The 21,583-nt window shown below is 35.5% G+C and overlaps 1 protein-coding gene across 6 annotated transcripts in view; it reads right to left on the bottom strand.

Annotated features, from left to right (window-relative positions):
* Nucleotides 1-21,583, bottom strand: part of EPS8 (epidermal growth factor receptor pathway substrate 8) — a 172,304-nt gene that overhangs the window by 26,130 nt on the left and 124,591 nt on the right. For all 6 annotated transcript variants that reach the window (XM_014540175.1, XM_014540173.1, XM_014540174.1 and 3 more), the window contains 6 exons: nucleotides 20,241-20,367; nucleotides 16,275-16,363; nucleotides 15,845-15,919; nucleotides 10,482-10,630; nucleotides 7,144-7,327; nucleotides 1,643-1,779 (listed from right to left, as the gene is read on the bottom strand). In XM_014540175.1, coding sequence (XP_014395661.1) covers nucleotides 1,643-1,779; nucleotides 7,144-7,327; nucleotides 10,482-10,630; nucleotides 15,845-15,919; nucleotides 16,275-16,363; nucleotides 20,241-20,367 — 761 coding nt within the window. The remainder of the gene's footprint in view (nucleotides 1-1,642; nucleotides 1,780-7,143; nucleotides 7,328-10,481; nucleotides 10,631-15,844; nucleotides 15,920-16,274; nucleotides 16,364-20,240; nucleotides 20,368-21,583) is intronic.

Genomic DNA, 21,583 nt, shown 5'->3' with positions numbered 1-21,583 from the left:
AACCCTCTGTGTATTTCATATCAGAGGAGAACTTTCAGTTTTTACAAAAGTAATGACAAATTTTCTTAGCAACACAGATAATTAATGACCCGGGTGTCTATCAACTATCCAGCCCCTATTATAACAGCCCAGCTGAGAGGTTAGGCTCCATAAAGACAATTGAGTTATATGGTCTACCCACTAACCACCGTGTTTTTCAAACATTCTTTCTGTGGCTAAATTATGGTAACTCTAAGGTCTATTGAATATCCCTTCATGAAACTGTCATCACTAAATTCCATTTTAATTTATTATTCAGAAAGGTTACTAAAATAAACCTTATGAAATTCACCACAGTATTCTCTAAATGAGGTAAAATATGTAATAACTTTTAAAAGAATGTCCCTTACATCATCTGTGATATATAAAATTCCATGAGAAAATTGACGCTGTTTTCTAGTTACCTAACAGTGAAAAACCATCACAATTTACTGGAGTTATGAAACAAAAGGAAAAGGTAAGAATCACTAATCTGAAATAACTTCTTGATTATTGACAACTAAGGTAGAAACAAAGGAAGAAGAAAATATGAGGATGAGTAATGATTAGTCAAGAAGAATTTCAATGAAATAATTTTTAAACTTCAAAAGTGATTTTCATGTATATCTACTAAAATTGCACCTAAAATTAAAAAGTATCTCATGTTGACATTTTCAAAATGTGTTATTCATTCCTGACTCTTCTTTGCACTCAATTAGAATAATACCTGTATAATTTTCACACCTTTTAGTTAAATATTATCTATGTCATCATTCCCAACAGAATATCACCCTCTTTAGATTCTATTAAGAAAAGAGCATACTGGAAAAATAATAAATAAATAAATAAATAAATAAATAAATAGGACACTCATGGTGAGTGAGGCTTTGAGATAGGAGAGCACAGAACAAGCTCTCTACCCCACTTCATCGGAGTGATCATTTTCCCATATCCTTGCTACCAACATTTCACCTTTCCTTTGTCTTATATGGGTTGGCCTCTGTGTCAACCTCACTTGTTGAGGCTGGAAAACAAGACTGAAAAAGTGAACCTATTCCAATTCCTTTATTTCTTACCCATCTCAATTTCCCATCTCTGCCTATATTAAATTTTTTAAGAGAGAAATTTGGGGAAATTAATAAAATGTAAAACTGGAAAGTGAGAATACAGTAAGACAAAATGGTAAAATGGTAAATAAGGCATTGACTCCATTAAAATATTTAGTTTATCTTTAGTTTAAATATTTCTATATAAAGAAAGATCTGTTTGTTTCTGGAGAGAAAAGATGAAAATTATTTCCTCTAAAAGATACAGAGCTGGTAGAGACCATCTGGTGCAAACAGTTGAGAATGTTAAAGCCATTCTTCTTAATTCACATATTTTGTCAGAAACATCATCTTAAGAAGAGAAAGTCATCCAAAGGCAGTTATGCTACGTTAGAATTGTGGACTGGAGGTTTTGTTCATCAAAGCCAGTTCTATGATGGAACAGCTGAAACTTTACAAACGACTGACAGATGGACAGTTTAAAGCTGCAGTGAACAATGCAGACACTGGCATCTCTATTTGCACTAAATCAGAGATAGTCATCCACAGCTCTCCCAATGATGCCCATGGAATATTACCTATCTACATGGCGATTAGGAGTTGGCTTAAAAGCAGCAGCAGTGTCCCCTTGGTCCAGATGGGGCCCTCTTGTGTAAATGTTATTGAATGCATACCCCTCAGGTGGAGGTGGAAAGTACTCTGATACACTGGATTGCTGAAAGACAGGGAAGGAGAGATTAAAGAATCACCAACATTAATTAACTGAATGAGCACTGACGTCAATCAATACGAACACTCGGCTATACTGTGATCAGTTTCATTTTCAAGTGATTGCCCATTAAGTTAATAACCATTAAGTGAATAAATTATGAAACAAGGTAGATACATTTTGTCCAAGACCTACTTATAATAAGAAAAGTAATTAGAGCAAAGGCTAAATCTTAATTCTGGAAATGTCCAGGTATAAAAACAATACAAGCATAACTCGGAGATACTGTGGGTTTGGTTCCAGACCACTGCAATAAAGCCAGTACCCAATAAAGCAACTAGTAATATTTTTGCTGCTGAATGGTCTGGCCTTCAATTTGTAAAAAACAAACAAACAAAACAGAAAAACACAACATCTGTGAAGAGCAATAAAGCGAGGCACAATAAAATGAGGTATGCCTATACATTCTTTCCTCAGGAATTTCAGTACTAGGTGATTTTAGGATTCGGCAGACTTTAAGAGCTTATATAAAATAAAAGTGGTTTAAAAATAACAAAAAAACCCTTAACCCTTTCTTTCTATGTTTAAGAAGCAGTCCTTTACCACTAGCAAGGTAAATATTGTCACATGAAAATCATCTGAACTCTGTGCATTGAAATTATACCACCTTCTCATTTTTCTTATTATTTAAAATGTACACAGAAACTATTTTGTATTATTTTTTAAATGGCAGCACTATTATCAGATTTACTGTTGAGGAGAACATAAAAAGGCAGAAACACATTGATCTTAACAGTCAATAGTCCAGAAGGAGACAATGCCAGAGTCACTTCCTTTTGCAGTTAACACAATTTGGACATGGGCTTACTGGACTAACCAAGGGAGACTGAGGACTATGGTTTCACTGAACAGCATGCTTCTAAAATTATGGGGGAAAAATGAAGAAACAAAACAAAAAAACACACACACATTCATCTAAAGATTTTGTACTGCTTCCTTTTGTAAAGTGAGGTATGGGAGATACATGACAGACTCTGAAGCACTAGGATTCCTTGGCTATTTCAATTGTTTATGTAATCCCTGGGGTAAAATATTTAAAACCGGGAATGGTTTAAAAAATTACTGGGCACATGTTTAATATAGTTATTTCTAATGACAAAGTTGGCAGGAGTAGGGCTGAGTTTATCACAGACTGAGCAGATGAGGTGTCTCCACGGTCCAGTGTTGATATTTAAATACCCATATCACATTATTCCTAGGAACTATATGAGGATGCTGCACTTAACACACAAATAAAATTAAACAATTTCCACCATTTGATTACCTTAGCAAACCATCAACAAAGTGAAAAGGCAATCTATGAAGTGGGAGAAAATATTTGCAAATCCTATATCTGATGGGGGTTAATATCCAAAAATAAAGAACTCATACAACTCAGTAGGCAAAAAACAAAATCCAATTAAAAATGGGCAGAGGAACTGTACAGACATTTTCTCAAATAAGTCATGGGCACATGTTTAATATAGTTATTTCTAATGACAAAGTTGGCAGGAGTAGGGTTGAGTTTATCACAGACTGAGCAGATGAGGTGTCTCCACGGAGCAGTGTTGATATTTAAATACCCATATCATATTATTCCTAGGAACTATATGAGGATGCTGCACTTAACACACAAATAAAATTAAACAATTTCCACCATTTGATTACCTTAGCAAACCATCAACAAAGTGAAAAGGCAATCTATGAAGTGGGAGAAAATATTTGTAAATCCTATATCTGATGGGGGTTAATATCCAAAATACATAAAGAACTCATACAACTCAGTAGCCAAAAAACAAAATCCAATTTAAAAATTGGCAGAGGAACTGTACAGACATTTTCTCAAATAAGTCGTACAAACAGTCAACAGGTACATGAAAAGGCACTTAGCATCGCTAATCATCAGGGAAATCTAAATCAAAACCACATAAGATACCACCTTACACCTGTTAGGATGGCTATTATAAAAAAAGACATACAATAACAAAATGTTGATAAAGGTGTAGAGACAAGGAAACTCTTGTGCTGTTGTTGAGAATGTCAATTGGTGTAGTCATTATGGAAAATAGTATGGATGTTCCTTAAAAATCAAAAATAAAACTACTATATGACTCAGCTGTCCCATTACTGGGTATATTACTGAAGAAAACAAAATTAGGGTCTTGAAGAGATATCTGCACTTTGATGTACATTTCAGCATTATTCATAATAGCTAAGATATGGAAACAGCCTAGGCATCCATCAACAGATGAGTAGATAAGGAAGATGTGGTATGTATATGTATACGTATAAGATATATATATGTTACAATGGGATATTACTCAACCATGAAATATAAGGAAATTCTACCATTTGCAACAACATGGATGGATGAACCTTGAGGGCATTATGCTAAGTAAAATGAGCCACACAGCAAAAGACAAATATTGCATAGTATCACTTACATGTGGAATCTTAAAAAAAAAAGTCAAACTCATAGAAATAGTAGAAAAATGGTTGCCAGGGGCTGGGGGATGTAAGAAGAAGTTGGTGAAAGGGTATAAACTTTTGGCTATGAAAGGCTTGAGGATCTAATGTAAAACATGGTGACTACAATTTATAACATTGTACTATATAATTCAAATTTGCTAAAAGAGTCGAACTTAAATGTTCTCAACAACAAAGATAAATAAGTATGTGAGGTCATGGATGTGTTGATGTTAATTAACTAGATGGTAGTGATGCTTTACGTAAAGATACTTTAAATATCTTACATTTTTTGTCAATTATACCTCAATAAAGCTGAAAAATTAAATAGAAAACAAATAGCTTAATTCAGCTTATCATTTCCCAAGGACAGAGTAGAGGAATTAGATGATTAGTCAATTTTTTATTGAAGGCTGTTAAAAATATAGGGAGGAGTTCAAGAAACTGTTAGAGTCACCCACAGAGTGAAGCAACCAGTATGAGATCACCAGGCCCTGAGAGTGACGGGAATGTCAGGAGGAGGAGGAAATGATGCCAAGTGACTCTGATGACCACACAACCTCGTGTGCACCTGCTGCTGGCTCAGTGGAAGTAAAGGTGAGCACTGCCACCGTATTTGTCACTCCACTTCACCTATGCCTTCGATTCTAAACAAAACCCGAGTCAGCCAAGGCTTGCCCTGAATGTATTCATAAAAGTAGCAATAAAGTGTAATAAAATCTCTCTTCTGGGAATGACTACATTCCTTATGCATTTTAAGCCATCAGTACTTGGCTTTTCAACAAAATCTTAGGGTAGTAAATTTCCTAGAAATGCTAGCAGGTGCCTTTCTTTTAAAAAAAAAAATCTCTGAAAAATCATTTATAACCAGAAAATGAGATAATGCATTATAAGGAAGGATTGTCAATAATTCTTCTTTTAAAATTACTTACTAAATGAGAGGAAGTAACTTTTACACTCGAAGTCCCAAATACATTACCCTCTCTTTAAATACATGCACAAACTAAAAAAGAACTCACAGAAGAGAACTCACAAAAGTGAATTTCTGAGGCATAATTATAAAGTAGATATATTTTCTTATTTAATATATGAAGACTGTAAGCTGGAAATTTCTATAATTTGAAAATAGTCAGCTGTAACTATAGCAACAGCAAGAGTAACATAATTTCATGTTTGATTACATTTATTCCTCTAAAAACTCTGCTCTCTATGAGGAAAAAAACTCATAGTGATGAGGTCTAAACTATGAAATTACAGACAGGGTTGTATGCCTGCCAACCACTGCCCAGAACTCTGAGGTCATCTTCTTAATCACTCAGTTGGAGGGAAGGGCAGTTACGGACTCCACCTAAACCCTTATATGCAGCCAGAGGAAAAAGTCACATTAGAAAAAAAATATTTTCAAAGCAGTATGTTTGCTTTATTTTTTTTAATATATATATTTTTATTGATTTCAGAGAGGAAGGGAGAGGAAGAGAGAGATAGAAACATCAATGATGAGAGAGAATAATTGATTGGCTGCCTTTTGCACGCCCCACACTGGGGATTGGGCCCGCAACCCAGGCATGTGACCTTGACTGGAATCGAACCCAGGACCCTTCAGTCCAGAGGCCAAGGCTCTATCCACTGAGCCAAACCAGCCAGGGCAGTTTGCTTTATTTTTAAAGTTTCAGAATTTAACCAACTTTCTATAATATGGTTATTGTCTAAGGGAATAATTTTAAGAAATTAAACTTACATAAATTTTTCTCTTTAAAAGTAAGGGTTTACTCTGGTTTGTTAATTCATTCATTGATATCATATCTACCACATTATAAATAGCACAGTAGTCCAAGAACATTAATCTAAGAAATTAAATAAAGAAAATGAGTAGGACTTCAAGGAGGACCTTTTCCAAACTAGACTTCATTCCTCTAATTACTTCTAATCATCCTATTTGGTTTGATTCGGCATTAAGCAATGTTCAACTTTATTTTCTGATAGAACAAGAAGAGTCATAGCAAAATCATTTTTAAAGAATATAAAGAGGTAACATACCCAATTTCAATCTTTTAATTTGCTCCCCAAATAGGTGTACTCTGTAGCTTACTAAATATATAAAAGATACAATAGATTTTATTACCTCTTGAAGGTATAAGTAATAGTGTTATAAATGATCATTTGAAGCTGGGACTTCCTCCTAGCCAGGCTGATAGGACCCCAGAGGTTGGAAACTAGGCAAAAAGAAAAAGAAAACGGAAAAAAAAATGGAAGGAAGGAGGGAGAGAAGGAGGGAGAGGAAGGGAGGAAGAAATGAGGGAGAAGAAAGGAAAGAATTAAGGCTTTCAGGAAAGACCTGCTTGGGATGAGCTTAGAGAACCTGGGTTCTGGGAAATGTCTTGAGGGTCTAAAGATGGGAGAGGAAAATAGAAAGAATAAGGCAGTGGTAGGAGGGCAATTCCCAGATAAGGAGAAAGAGAACACACTTCAAAAAGATGGGATCACTGGAGTTCAGGGAGCACTGGCAGGATGAGGGGGCACTGGCAAGATGGGGGCACCAGCAGGATGGAAGCCACCGGCAGGATGGGGGGCACCAGCAGGATAGGAGCCACCAGCAGGATGAGGGGGCACCAGCAGAATGGGGGGCACTGGCAGGATGGACAGGGGGCAGCTGGCAGGCTGGAAGGGATGATATGGACTCATGTTGGGCTTCACAGGGAAACAGAAACTGTCACAACAAAGAGGAGAGAGAGAGAGGTAACTAAGGGCAGAACATTTCATCACTGATTCTAGAATATCTTCAGATAAAAAGAGAACTCAGTGGAATATTAAGAAAATGCACAGATCATGGTATTTTCTGCAAAAGGTATGTTTAAAAACCTTCACCTCTGTGGAATATCTTTTTGCTTCATGTCTGTGTTGATGTTCTGCTACATTTGCCACAGTGCCAGCCAACTGATAAAGGTCTTGTTCCAGTGGAGCTCCCATGAAGTTCAGCATGGGCGGCTCCCAGCCACTGCGGAACCGTGGGACATATGGTGCAATAAACTGTTCTTTTGGCCACTCTGTTCTGTAGGACATTAAGGTGTACAAAAAATAAAATTAAGAAATGTATTCATGCTCAAGATTATCTTTAGTAAGGCTAGCTATAAAACACAAACACAAATGCACAAAACAACAAAAACAGTGCATACCTAATCTGCTTTCCCTTCACCAAAAAGGTAAACATATTCATCTCATATTTAATACATATAAAATGAAAGGAAGATTGAATTCTGCTTCATTACCTGTTTTTACACCATGCCTCAAATCCCCATTCATTCAACTTTTAAACATGGGTATATGTTTTCGAAAATTTGGGAAAGGACCAACGTGAAACTAGAAATGTGCTAAGTATTTAGAACATAAACTTCTCTATTATCTAAAGTAGTTTCCGATTGTCATCTTTCCCTTCATTCTCTCCCATCATTCTGAAACCTCCTGATATTGGATATATTTTTCAAAAGAGAAACAGCAGAGAATGTTCTTAAGGTTTATGATTTTTTAAGTTATGAAGTCCCCAAAAATAAAACATTGCTGATTTTGTAAATTAAATGTATCAGCAACATTTTAATAAGTAAAATCAAGTTAGGACTAGTCTGTAATCACCATCATTATCCATTCATTTTTTAATGACTTTGAGTGACACTTGTTTCTACAAGCCCCTAATCACTCATGAACCATAAAAATAACTAGGACAGAAATTATAGCTTCATTTCTGCTAAAATCTGTTTATCTTTCACACCTGATTTAATTCTTCAGATTATATTTCTACTTTAATGAAATTAGCCATTGCATTCAGATTATTATGTACCTTCATGATTATTTTTATCTTTATGAGTTTTTAAGTCAGTGTATTCATTTCCTAATACTCTTAGAATTAAAATAGCTTTTTCAGGCTTATCATAAAATCATAATATGCATAAATCTAGTAGGTTTAAGAAATCTATTTAATGAGTTTGTACATGATATAATATATACATAGTGTGATATAGGGTTATATTAATAATAGAGGCCTGGTGTATGCATGGATTCGTGCACCAGTGGGGTCCCTCAGCCTGGCCTGTGGGGATTGGGCCTAAACCACCAGTCAGACATTCCCCGAGGGCTCCCAGATTGTGAGAGGGCGCAGGACAGGCTGAGGGACCAGCACCCCCCACCCCCATTCACGAATCTGTACACCTGGCCTCTAGTATTTTCAATATAAAAACAACTGCATGCTTTTAAAGAGCTTTCTGCTTGGTAAAACATTCAACATGTAAACCATATCCTAACACAAGCAGTTGCCAAAGTCCAAATGGTTTGGATTTTGGGAATGGTTTATATGTTTCAATAGAAAAAGGAAAACAAAATAGTGAACTGGGCCATTACTTTTAGGCTAGCCCTTTCAAAAGCATTAGGAAGACAAGCTTGCAAGTGACCATAGTGAGTGATTCCCTCCTTAAGTATTGACAGAAATAAAAAGACTTGGAAAGCCCTAGCTGGTTTGGCTCAGTGGATCAAGCGTCAGCCTGCAGACTGAAGCATCCTGGGTTCAATTCCGATCCAGGGCATATGCCTGGTTTTGAACTCAATCCCCAGTGGAGATCGTGCAGGAGGCAGCCAATCAATGATTCTCTCTCATCATTGATGTTTCTATCTCTCTCTCCCTCTCCCTTCCTCTCTGAATCAATAAAAATATTTTTTTTAAAGAGACTTGGAAAAATAAGGAAAGCAAAAATTATTTATTCATGTATAATGAAAAGAGAAACATTTTTATTACTTGCTTTGCTCAGCAAACTTGAACACTGCAATTGTTAATTATTTGTTTTCCACAATCACTTTATTGACAAGATACAATTCTTAAAATTTCTCCCTCCTCCTTTCCATTTCCACACCACAATTCTAGTCCCAGATCTGACTTTGGGTGGTAAACACACAATGCAATATACAGATGATGTATTATAGAATTGTACAACTGAAACCTATATAATTTTATTAACCAATATCACCCCAATACATTTAATAGAAAATTTTAAAAAATAATGAACTACAGCATTATCATCCAAAGGGGCCTCTTCGCCTCTAGTTACTTCTGTCCTTGTTTTTATTAAACTCAACTATAAGAATGATCTTTCTAAAAACACATATGTGTTTATGTCATACTCTACTTCACAAAGTTATTGGTTCTCCACAGCCTATAGAGCCTTGCTCCAACTCCACAGCATGACATTGAGAGCCTTCATAACCCAGCCCTGCTCATTTCTGTTTGCCTCATTTAACACCATTCCTCCTCCCAATTCTCCACAATCCCCCACTACCCAAAGTCTATATTCTAAGTGAACACATATTCATACTTCAATCTACTGCTTCATGCCTTCCCTCGAGCTTCTCTCTCTGCTGGGTAGGCCCTTTCTCTGCTATGTATTTGTGGAAATCCTATCCATCCTGCTGACAGGCAGCTTAGAGAAATAATTATGAACATTGACTACAGGGCCAGATTACCTAGGTTCAAATCCCCACTCTGCCACATATGAGTTGTTTGGCTTTGGGCAAATTAGTTTACCTCTCTATGCCTCAATATCCTAATCTGTAAAATGGGAATAGTAACGTACCTCAATAAAGTGAATGAAAGTGACTAGCAAACTCTTCTGTATGTGTATGTCTATACAGAAACATGCATCTCTCTACTTAATGGTTTTAGCTATTGATTTTAAATGCCAGCTCTTCTTTGAACACTAACTACCCTCCTCTCTAAATCCTCTTCCTGACTGTTCCACCTTGCCAACCAATAGCAGTTTGTTTATGTCACTTTGGCATTTATCATGCCTTATATTCCATATACCTCTATGTTCTCCCTCAGACTTTTAGCCAAACATGCATCTCTCTACTTAATGGTTTTAGCTATTGATTTTAAATGCCAGCTCTTCTTTGAACACTAACTACCCTCCTCTCTAAATCCTCTTCCTGACTGTTCCACCTTGCCAACCAATAGCAGTTTGTTTATGTCACTTTGGCATTTATCATGCCTTATATTCCATATACCTCTATGTTCTCCCCCAGACTTTTAACCTTTCATGGGTTTTCATCTATAACACCTAGTCTTCATACTTAGAAGGTTAAATAAATGTCTTGTTAGATCCATACAATAAACAAAGAACAATACTTAAAGTATTATAGGTATTAGATGCTAAACTCATGTTTACCTGGCTTTCATCCAAGTTTCTCCCAATGACATCCACAGCTGTCTTTCATCTGTATTGACAGTATAATTTAAGAAATCAATTGTATCTTTAGTCAATAGGGGGCTGAGTACTGAACTGGCTAGTTCAGGACCTCCTGTTGCCTGCACCACCTAAAAACACAATACATCATTTTTTAGCAAGACGATGACGATTATTTGTATATTTTCAAAAGCCATGCCAAAACAAGCACTGGTTTTATAAACTCAAATTAACTTTTGATGTTGTGCAATGCACTACTGAATGAAAAACAGCTTGCCAGATGATCTGTCCAGATTGGTGGTGACTAATAATCTAAAATGAAAAGTTAATAATTTAACAGCTTTCATGGGCTCTGTCTATTGGCTGCATATCACTGTACTTTACTTGGAAAATACTAATATCTTTACAGAGAATTCTAAGTCAGATGGTTTAACCAACTCTGATTTTTGGTTTGTTAAAAAAAAAAAATCTTCACTGGAAATCTATTATGCCAAACTTGAAAAATATGGTTATAGAAAGGAAGACTATGCTCAAGCTAACAGTCTGTGGCTGTGCCTACAAAGATGTACAAAAATAAAAGGGCCTAAAGAGAAAAGTGAAAGAAAGAGAACTGGGACTCTGAATCTATGTATTTTTCCCTAGAATTTAATCCAAGGAAATTGTCCTGACTTGAAATGGATAATTTAATGACTAGCACAAACAAATAAACAGGTGTAACTCCCTGATAAAGTGATGATAAGAGAATTTCTGAAAATTGTTCCATATTTACTTCTCAGGGGCTATTTCCTGGCTAAAGAATGGCAGTTATTATCTCCTAGAGCAGAAACCAGAGCCCTTTATAGAAATCTCACCTTCCCAGAGATGTGGCACAAGAAGAAAGAAATGTGTTTTTGAATGGTGCCAGACTAACAGTCACCTTCTCCCCGGTCGTCCTGGTGTTCTGAGCCTGCTGTGCTGTGCAGACCTCTATGTATTTGACATGCTGCTTCCCAGCCTCCCAGAAGGCCCTCCTCCATCATCAGGTACCACCTCTTCTGGAAAGCCCTTTTAACTCCACAATGTAACTCTGATGCACCTCTATGTCCCCAAAATCATTTGTGCATATTAGTAACAAATTGCATTATAGCTTATGGCTTATTTTTTAGTTTCTGCTCCCTTGAGGACTTGGACCAAGACTTATCTGATTTTGAATTGCAATAGACACAGTGTTACGGGAATGAATGAGAACAAACAAAAGAAAAAATGAAGGATAAGGGAGGTGGGCTCTTACTGAGAACAAAATCTACCTTGACAACTGGCACAGTCATTATTTACGTGCAAGCCTTACAAGTACTTCCAGTAAATACATAAGGAAAAAGTAAAGAGTAAAGGAGTAGAGGAATATTAAAGAGTTTATTTTCACAGAGTGAAGAGGGAATAAAACTAAAGCAGGTAAATAAAAGGCTATGGGCCAAAGTTCCCTCTCAAGAATGTGAGTAGACATGTGTGCATGCATGTGTGCTGTGGATATGCTTGCGTTCAGATGCGGAGGGTACAGGTTTAAACTCACAAGGTTTAAAGCCACTAAACTTTGTCTGGCTAAAAGTCAGGCCCTAATAAATATTCCTTCCCATCTCCACATAAAATGTCTGGGCTCTATAGGCAGAACATTAAATGGAGTAATAGAAATATTATGTTTGGGAAGACCATTAACAAGCAGTCACTTTTGAGGAAAAAAATATAAAATATATCAATGTTTTCAGATACCTAGCCTAATTAGAAAGACTACATTTTGTATGTTATGAAAACTAGTCACTTTATTTTATATTCCTACTTTGTGTAATGACTCAATAGCTACTTATAATCTGTGAAAGTGTGAAATAAATGAGAGGAGGTGGCAAAACTGCATCATGAACAATACTTCCTAATACTCAAACTGAGATAGTATCAAATGTGTTAAAGAATAAAGAATACAAATTTTGTTAGTGAGCTAGAATCAGTTTCTTTGCATATGAATGGCCTTCTAATTTTAAAAATGCTTATATGGCAAGAATTATTCAACTATAAATAGACAAGTGGAAACCTGATGCTCTATATATAGCAGCAACATATGGAAGCATTCATAAATTACTGACGTAGCCTTGGACTTTCATCTTCTAATCTCTTATTGCCCAATTCTGACTTCATGCTGATAATGTCACTTACTTTCCTGTCTGTAAAGCAATATCCATTTCATATTCTACTTCAGGTCTTGTCTAGTTACCCTTGGTGAAAGAAGAATGAGATTTATTCCTTTTATTACTTAGATTCTCTTTTCCCCCCATTTCTTCCCTAATATTCAAGTAAAAGCTATGAGAAATGCTGAATTTGCTCCATTTTTTATAAAGATTAAAGAAGTTAATGACCGTAGTCTTCATATGCTCTAAATAAAAAATAGTGAAATGTATCTGCTTCATATAATTACTATTCTTACTCTTCAAAAAAATCACAGGAGCGGTACACAAAGCAACACTAACGGTTCTTATTGCTACTGTCATTCTTCAAAGTAATCGTTTGCTCTTGGACAGGGTGAACCACTCACAATCACTCCAAACATTCCTGCCTTAGCCCCCAAAATAGGAAACTCTGTCCTCCTCAAAGTTTTTAAAAGAGGTTCTGCCTTCTTCCCACTTCTCTCTCATTTGTCTTCCCCACAAAAAGGGGAATGGTCTATATCAAATTTGTGGAATTATAGGAAAGGGTGATTTGTAGCCCAGTTTCCTTAGGATCTGTCTACGCATGAGGCCAATTGCTCCATCTGCTTGCTATTGCCATGCTTTTCTGAAACTTCAGCACTTTCCTCTGTGCACCCTTAAATATTATTCCAGCTCATTCTGCCAGCTCTCCTGCAGAACAAAGGGGTTGTACATAAAGCCAGCTTAGAAACCCCGCTGCTATATTATGTGTAAATATGAGAAATATAAAATGGGAAAGGAAGTGCATTACTGTGCCCACTTCATTAAATGTATAAGGAAAGAGCACACCTGTGTATTAAAAATCTAGAAAATGAAGATGTGTATCTTGGATTCTGGCCTATGACACAAGTGGTATAACCTTTTGTCGGCTAACATTCCAGCTGCTTCATAAAGGGAATTATTCCCAATACACCATTTTGTTAGCTTCAAAATTATACCTCATTCAAAATATACATGTGGAGAAGGAAGTTTTCTGGGGGGGAAATTGTGTTATGTGCACATCACCACACTACAAACACAGTGTGCAGGCCAAAGACTGCCAACTGTCCCCTAGTGCCCCTTCTCCTCCTCTTCCTCCTAGAAGAAGCTTCTGCATTTCAGATGGACACAGAGACACTCAATGGAAACTCTATTGCTTTAGTGTTAGGTGTTGGCCCCATGAGGAAGTTCAGGCCAACTGGATAATAGCAGAAATTATCTAAGCTCAAAGTTACTCTTTAAAGACAACGCTGTCTTTGCCTTTGTACAGCTATTACAAGGATATAGAGGTAAATGAGCTTCCACTCTAGATATCTATAATAATAAAAGCATAATTTGCTAATTAGACCAGACGTCCTTCCAGACAATCTTCCGGACGAAGCCAGGGCCACAAGGGAAGCCCGGGTCCCGGGTGCCAGAGGGAAGCCGGTGCCGGCAGCCAGGGGAAGGAAAGCCTACTCTTGCATAAATTTCGTGCATCGGGCCGCTAGTCTAACATAAATGCTCAATTCTTCCTCTTGGAAACATTTTCTTCCTTTGGCTTCTAGAATTCCACAATATTCTTGTGTTTCTCTTCCTGACTTACTACTTCTTCTCAATCTTCTTTGCTAGTCTTTCCCATTTTTTGACCCTGAAACTGCCTTGGCTTCATCAGTCCTTGTCCGTCTTCTTTATTTATAATCACTCCCTTGGTGGCATCATTCAATTTCCTGGCTTCAAATGCCTTCTCTATGTAGATGGCCCTCAAATTTATATCTCTAGGCCTGATTTCTCCACTGAACTCCAAATTCAAATATTCAACTACCAGTTCAAGTTTTTCCATCTGGATATAACTCAATTTTCACATGACTAAAACCAAATTCCTTATCTTCTTCCAAAACCCCATTTCACCCAGTCTTCACCAACTCAGTTAATAATCAGTCCATCTTTCCAGTCAGGCTAAAAATTATTGGGTCTTGCACAGCACATCTAATCTACCAGCAGATCTTGTTGCTTCTATGGTTTATAACCCAAATCTGACTTCTCATCACCTTTGATGTTACCTGGTCCAAACACCATAATCTCTTGTCTGCGTTATTTTAACAGCCACCTCAGTCCCTTCTTGCCCCAAATTTCTAATCATTCAGAAAGAGCAATCCTTTCCTTTTCTGCTGAAAACTCTCCAAAAATGTTAAAGGTTTTACAATCACCTAAAAGGTCCAACGACACATGTCTGCCTGTTAATTTGCTGACCTCCTCCCTTACTCTGTTACAATTACAAAACCAATATATTCTAAGAACATGATTTGCATATTATCACCTAAGAGCATTTATATTAGCTATTCTCTGCCTGCAATTTTCTTTCTGCAGAAATCCATGTGACTCATTCCTCACTTTGTTGGCTCAAATGACACCTTTTCAGTGAGTTGTACCCTTAACCAACCCTATTCAAAAATTGTAGCATGCACACACACACATACACACATGCACCTGAAACACTCCCCGTTCACCTTCCCTGCTGTATTTTTTCACATAGCACTTACTTTTAGTGAACTGTATTAGTTATGAATTTATTTAGGTTATGGTTTATTCCTCCATATTAAAATATAAGTTCTGAGAGGATAAGAATGTATGTCTGTTTTGTGCCTTATGAGCTACTAATAATGCCAAGCACATACAGCAGGCTATCAATTAGTATTTGTTAAATAAATAAACAAACAAACAAAAAAAACACCCAAATGACTGACTCAGAGACAGCTGAGGTGATGGAGGAAGACCTCAATGAAAAGAATCTGAGTCTCTGAGTAACATCATGGAGAAAAGCCATCCATACAGCCCCAGACGAGTCATGCCTAGCCTATTGTGTGGCAATGAGAAAAATGTCTATATTGCTCAAGTCATTGATATTACACTAGTATCTACTGAAACACTAGTATCCGATAAACCTTTATTTCTTTTCATTCCCCTAGATCTGTCAGAGACGACAGTTTCCACAGCTCTAAAGTAAGTGAAATATATGATTTCTAAGGTTCCTTTAAACTCTTAAATTTCACATTCTCAATGTTTACACAGATGATGAGGTAATAAAGAAAAACTGTCTATATAATCTAACAGACACTTGGGGTTCAAAAACATACTAAGAATGATTATGTTCTTAAATTTATAAAATCTTACCATATTTAATGGAGTAAATAAAAAGTGAACCAAATCTGCAGCACTGGGGTTCTGAATATGGGACTTCAATTTGGCCTGTAACATTAAGAGAACAGACAAACGTATTACTATGATGTAACTGACCAAAAGACAGACATCTGAAAATGACCCAGACGAAGAGTTCTTTATTACTAGATTCATTTTTAGTATATTAATTAGCATGGGTGAGTCAGATTAGGAAAATTTACTTTTAAAAAAGGAGTCATTTTTTTTTATCAAGTCTCTTAGATGATCATATTTTATAATCTGTGTTCTAATTAAAGGCAAATAAAAACCCATATAAAAATCTACAAGAATAATTTTATCTCTTAATTTAATTAGGAACATCCTGGCTAGACTTTGATCTCTTTTATTTCTTTCTTTTAACTATACATAAATAAATTTCACTTACTAGAAGGTTAAATCCATGTTTAAACTTTTGAAAACAGTCAATAAATTCATCAGGAGGTGGAGGTTTTGCCCGCAGAGTTAAAACACCCTCTAAAGAAATAAGTAGGAGGAGGAGTAGATGAGAGCACATTGTCAAAAAAATAAATAAATAACAACCAAAACATAAAATGGAAAAAAATTTAAAAGTCCACATTTATGTCTGTAAAGTTTGATGATTATACCAGGTATCATGCTACCTAGTTACCTACCACATCTCATAGTCTGACTATAACAAATTAAGATGACCCAACATTTGAAATGGATTCCTCTACTTTTAGGCACCACCAAATCCTCATTTGATTCCACAAATTTTTACTATAGCCTTTCTAAATGGGAGTCATTATGCTTGTCATTGTGAAGACTATAAAAATGTATAACTTATAAGTCCTGCTCTTAAGGGCCTTAAAATGTAATAGAAGACATGATTGAGATAAATAACAAAGATGTACCGAGTGCTATTAGAAAGACACTGCAGCTGGTTGGGAGGCAGAGAAATGTATACCTAAGAGATGTTTCATGGGGAAAGCAGCTTTGAAGATGGGATTTGAAAGTTTTGTTCCAGACAGCATGAGCAAAAACATGGAAAAAAGGAAATTGAATGTACATGAAATAACAAACAATAAAGCAAAGAAACATGAGAATGGAAAAGTAGATCAGGTTAGATTGTGGATAACCTTTGACTGCCAGGGTGAGGGAGGGGTGGACTTAAGCAACAGAACATGGAATTAACATGCTTTTTAGCAGAGAATGAAGTGACTACCCTAGTGCTTTAAGACAACTATCCTCATAGAGTAAGACTAGAGATTTGAAAACTGCTTAGAAAGCTGGGTAAAAACTGATGCCAGCTTGAAGCACATTCTGTTTATGAAAATGAAAAGGGAAAAAACTGGATAAAAGAAACACTGAAAAAATTAAGTTGATGTTGGTTATCAGCTATAGAATGGAGTCAAAGAAGAATCTGTGGTGTTGAATCTCAGTGATCAAGAGAATAGTATACCCTTCAAAGGATACAGGAGCACTAAGTGATTTGTGACATCAGGAAATAATAATACTGAATTTCAGAACATACAGGGTGGGGCAAAAGTAGGTTTATAGTTGTCAGTATGGGAAACAGAGATTATTCTTGTATTATTATTTATTAATCACTGTCTTATTTTCCATACAAATAACTGTAAACCTACTTTTGTCCCACCCTGTTTAAAGGTGAGGTACATTCAGATATACACATCTGGAAGACAAGTCTACATCATATGCTTATGATGTAGACATAAGCTAGAGAAAGATCTGGAAGTCACAGGAAATGAAAGGGATATTTATTTGGAAGCTAGAGAAAGATCTGGAAGTCACAGGAAATGAAAGAATTTGCTATTCTTTTATATATTTCAGTCTATAGCATTTTGTTCCATAATTATAATTTTATATATTTTGGCACCATTTTAAATAGCTGAACTACAGCATACTAAAAAACTATTTGTATGTTATTTGTATGTGACCTGAATATACTATTTGGAGTTTTGTGATAAGAAAAAGTTCAAACCCATTGACATTTGTATCTGTTTAATGAGAAAAGCCAATCCTTTTATTTAACAAAATAATGAGGTTCTATATTTACAATAAAATAAATCCAAATATGGAAGAACAGAGCTGTGAGTTTGCTTAACAAGTATTAATTTTATAATCACTACAAACACACAGCCACTACCTGAATTTCAGTCTGTGATTTAAGTAAAGTATCCTAGAGTCTTTACTGTACCAACTTGGAACCAGATTGGACTCTTCCCTGGCTCGTCTTCATCTCTGCCTAAAGCCTGGTGCTCTCCCAGAACTAGAAAAGGCGCCTGGGTTCACTGTCAGTATATGTTGCTGAGCTCTTCACAAGGGCAGAAACAGCCCACCACTGGAATTCTGATTGGACTTCAGAAGATAAAGAATATCCAGCTTACCTCCTGGTCCTTTCCTTTTACCTTTCTTAGTTTTCTTCCTTTTAGAAAGCTCAGAAAATGCTTCAGCTGCTTTTTGGAGTTTTGTGATAAAAAATTCAATGTCATCCAAAATATGGTTTAAGATTTGCTGAAATTAGAAATTATAGAATTAAATATAAAACAAACCTATTTTTGCCTTGGCTATACATAGTCAATAAAGAAAAATCGGGAAGTTATAAAAAAGAAACACTTCCTACATGCAAATTTCAAGTTTGTCACTAATTCTAAGGATTGAACTAATATGCCTGTGGCCAAAGTGTGACATTTATATTTTTCTTTAGCTTAATTCTGCTCTATTTTTAATACCATGAAGAAAGCATTCACAATATCTATTCAGAACATTAATTATTTTTCAATTACTCTAATTTTCTCATAGTGTTCTCCCACATAAAGTTAGGGGAAAATAATTCTAAGAAATATTGTTACACACGCACTGAGCATTTTTGTTTTTCCAATAAGTGTCTCAATAAAGCACCAACAATATTATTTCATGGAATTAAAGGTAAATAAAATGTGATAAACTAATAAAGGAGGCAGAGAAATGTATACCTAAGAGATGTTTCATGGGGAAAGCAGCTTTGAAGATGGGATTTGAAAGTTTTGTTCCAGACAGCATGAGCAAAAACATGGAAAAAAGGAAATTGAATGTACATGAAATAACAAACAATAAAGCAAAGAAACATGAGAATGGAAAAGTAGATCAGGTTAGATTGTGGATAACCTTTGACTGCCAGGGTGAGGGAGGGGTGGACTTAAGCAACAGAACATGGAATTAACATGCTTTTTAGCAGAGAATGAAGTGACTACCCTAGTGCTTTAAGACAACTATCCTCATAGAGTAAGACTAGAGATTTGAAAACTGCTTAGAAAGCTGGGTAAAAACTGATGCCAGCTTGAAGCACATTCTGTTTATGAAAATGAAAAGGGAAAAAACTGGATAAAAGAAACACTGAAAAAATTAAGTTGATGTTGGTTATCAGCTATAGAATGGAGTCAAAGAAGAATCTGTGGTGTTGAATCTCAGTGATCAAGAGAATAGTATACCCTTCAAAGGATACAGGAGCACTAAGTGATTTGTGACACCAGGAAATAATAATACTGAATTTCAGAATATACAGGGTGGGGCAAAAGTAGGTTTATAGTTGTCAGTATGGGAAACAGAGATTATTCTTGTATTATTATTTATTAATCACTGTCTTATTTTCCATACAAATAACTGTAAACCTACTTTTGTCCCACCCTGTTTAAAGGTGAGGTACATTCAGATATACACATCTGGAAGACAAGTCTACATCATATGCTTATGATGTAGACATAAGCTAGAGAAAGATCTGGAAGTCACAGGAAATGAAAGGGATATTTATTTGGTATTCTTTTATATATTTCAGTCTATAGCATTTTGTTCCATAATTATAATTTTATATATTTTGGCACCATTTTAAATAGCTGAACTACAGCATACTAAAAAACTATTTGTATGTTATTTGTATGTGACCTGAATATACTATTTGGAGTTTTGTGATAAGAAAAAGTTCAAACCCATTGACATTTGTATCTGTTTTAATGAGAAAAGTCAATCCTTTTATTTAACAAAATAATGAGGTTCTATATTTACAATAAAATAAATCCAAATATGGAAGAACAGAGCTATGAGTTTGCTTAACAAGTATTAATTTTATAATCACTACAAACACACAGCCACTACCTGAATTTCAGTCTGTGATTTAAGTAAAGTATCCTAGAGTCTTTACTGTACCAACTTGGAACCAGATTGGACTCTTCCCTGGCTCGTCTTCATCTCTGCCTAAAGCCTGGTGCTCTCCCAGAACTAGAAAAGGCGCCTGGGTTCACTGTCAGTATATGTTGCTGAGCTCTTCACAAGGGCAGAAACAGCCCACCACTGGAATTCTGATTGGACTTCAGAAGATAAAGAATATCCAGCTTACCTCCTGGTCCTTTCCTTTTACCTTTCTTAGTTTTCTTCCTTTTAGAAAGCTCAGAAAATGCTTCAGCTGCTTTTTGGAGTTTTGTGATAAAAAATTCAATGTCATCCAAAATATGGTTTAAGATTTGCTGAAATTAGAAATTATAGAATTAAATATAAAACAAACCTATTTTTGCCTTGGCTATACATAGTCAATAAAGAAAAATCGGGAAGTTATAAAAAAGAAACACTTCCTACATGCAAATTTCAAGTTTGTCACTAATTCTAAGGATTGAACTAATATGCCTGTGGCTAAAGTGTGACGTTTATATTTTTCTTTAGCTTAATTCTGCTCTATTTTTAATACCATGAAGAAAGCATTCACAATATCTATTCAGAACATTAATTATTTTTCAATTACTCTAATTTTCTCATAGTGTTCTCCCACATAAAGTTAGGGGAAAATAATTCTAAGAAATATTGTTACACACGCACTGAGCATTTTTGTTTTTCCAATAAGTGTCTCAATAAAGCACCAACAATATTATTTCATGGAATTAAAGGTAAATAAAATGTGATAAACTAATAAAGACATAGATAATCTACAATTATAGGCATTAAAAAAAAGTTTCTACATGGTGAAATAAAATTCATGATGAACTATGCTTTCGGAGCTCATCAGATCAATTTTGATTATCTCATATAGTATAAACGTTAGCTGACTTTCTCTAGTTTGTGTGAAACTTGACATTCTTCTAATTCAGCGGTTCTCAACCTGTAGGTCACGACCCCTTTGGGGGTCGAACGACCCTTTCACAGGGGTTGCCTAAGACCATCGGAAAACACATATATAATTACATATTGTTTTTGTGATTAATCACTATGCTTTAATTATGTTCAATTTGTAACAATGAAAATACATCCTGCATATCAGATATTTACATTACGATTCATAACAGTAGCAAAATTACAGTTATGAAGTAGCAACGAAAATAATTTTATGGTTGGGGGTCACCACAACATGAGGAACTGTATTAAAGGGTCGCGGCATTAGGAAGGTTGAGAACCACTGTTCTAATTCAAGACTAGAAACTGGTATTAAATGAACTTTTTAGTACAATAAGTAATAGTGCGATATAAAAATTAATTCCAAACATCAAATTCCTCTGTTTGTTTCCAAATTGAACATGAGTGCAGTATAAAAAGTTATTATATTGGCATCGTATTTTATGATTATACCACAGGGCATTGTCATTCTGCAAGTAAATTATTATGGAAAAATAAAAATAGCCTTATCCTTTATAAGAAATTAAAATTGACATATCTACTCTTAAAATGTCATTTAACTTTTTATCTTTCAGGCAT

The sequence above is a fragment of the Myotis brandtii genome, unplaced genomic scaffold, assembly GCF_000412655.1.
Source record: "Myotis brandtii unplaced genomic scaffold, ASM41265v1 scaffold237, whole genome shotgun sequence".
NCBI lineage: Eukaryota > Metazoa > Chordata > Mammalia > Chiroptera > Vespertilionidae > Myotis > Myotis brandtii.
Note: the sequence above shows the minus strand (reverse complement) of the source record. Positions and strands in the feature narration are given on the sequence as shown.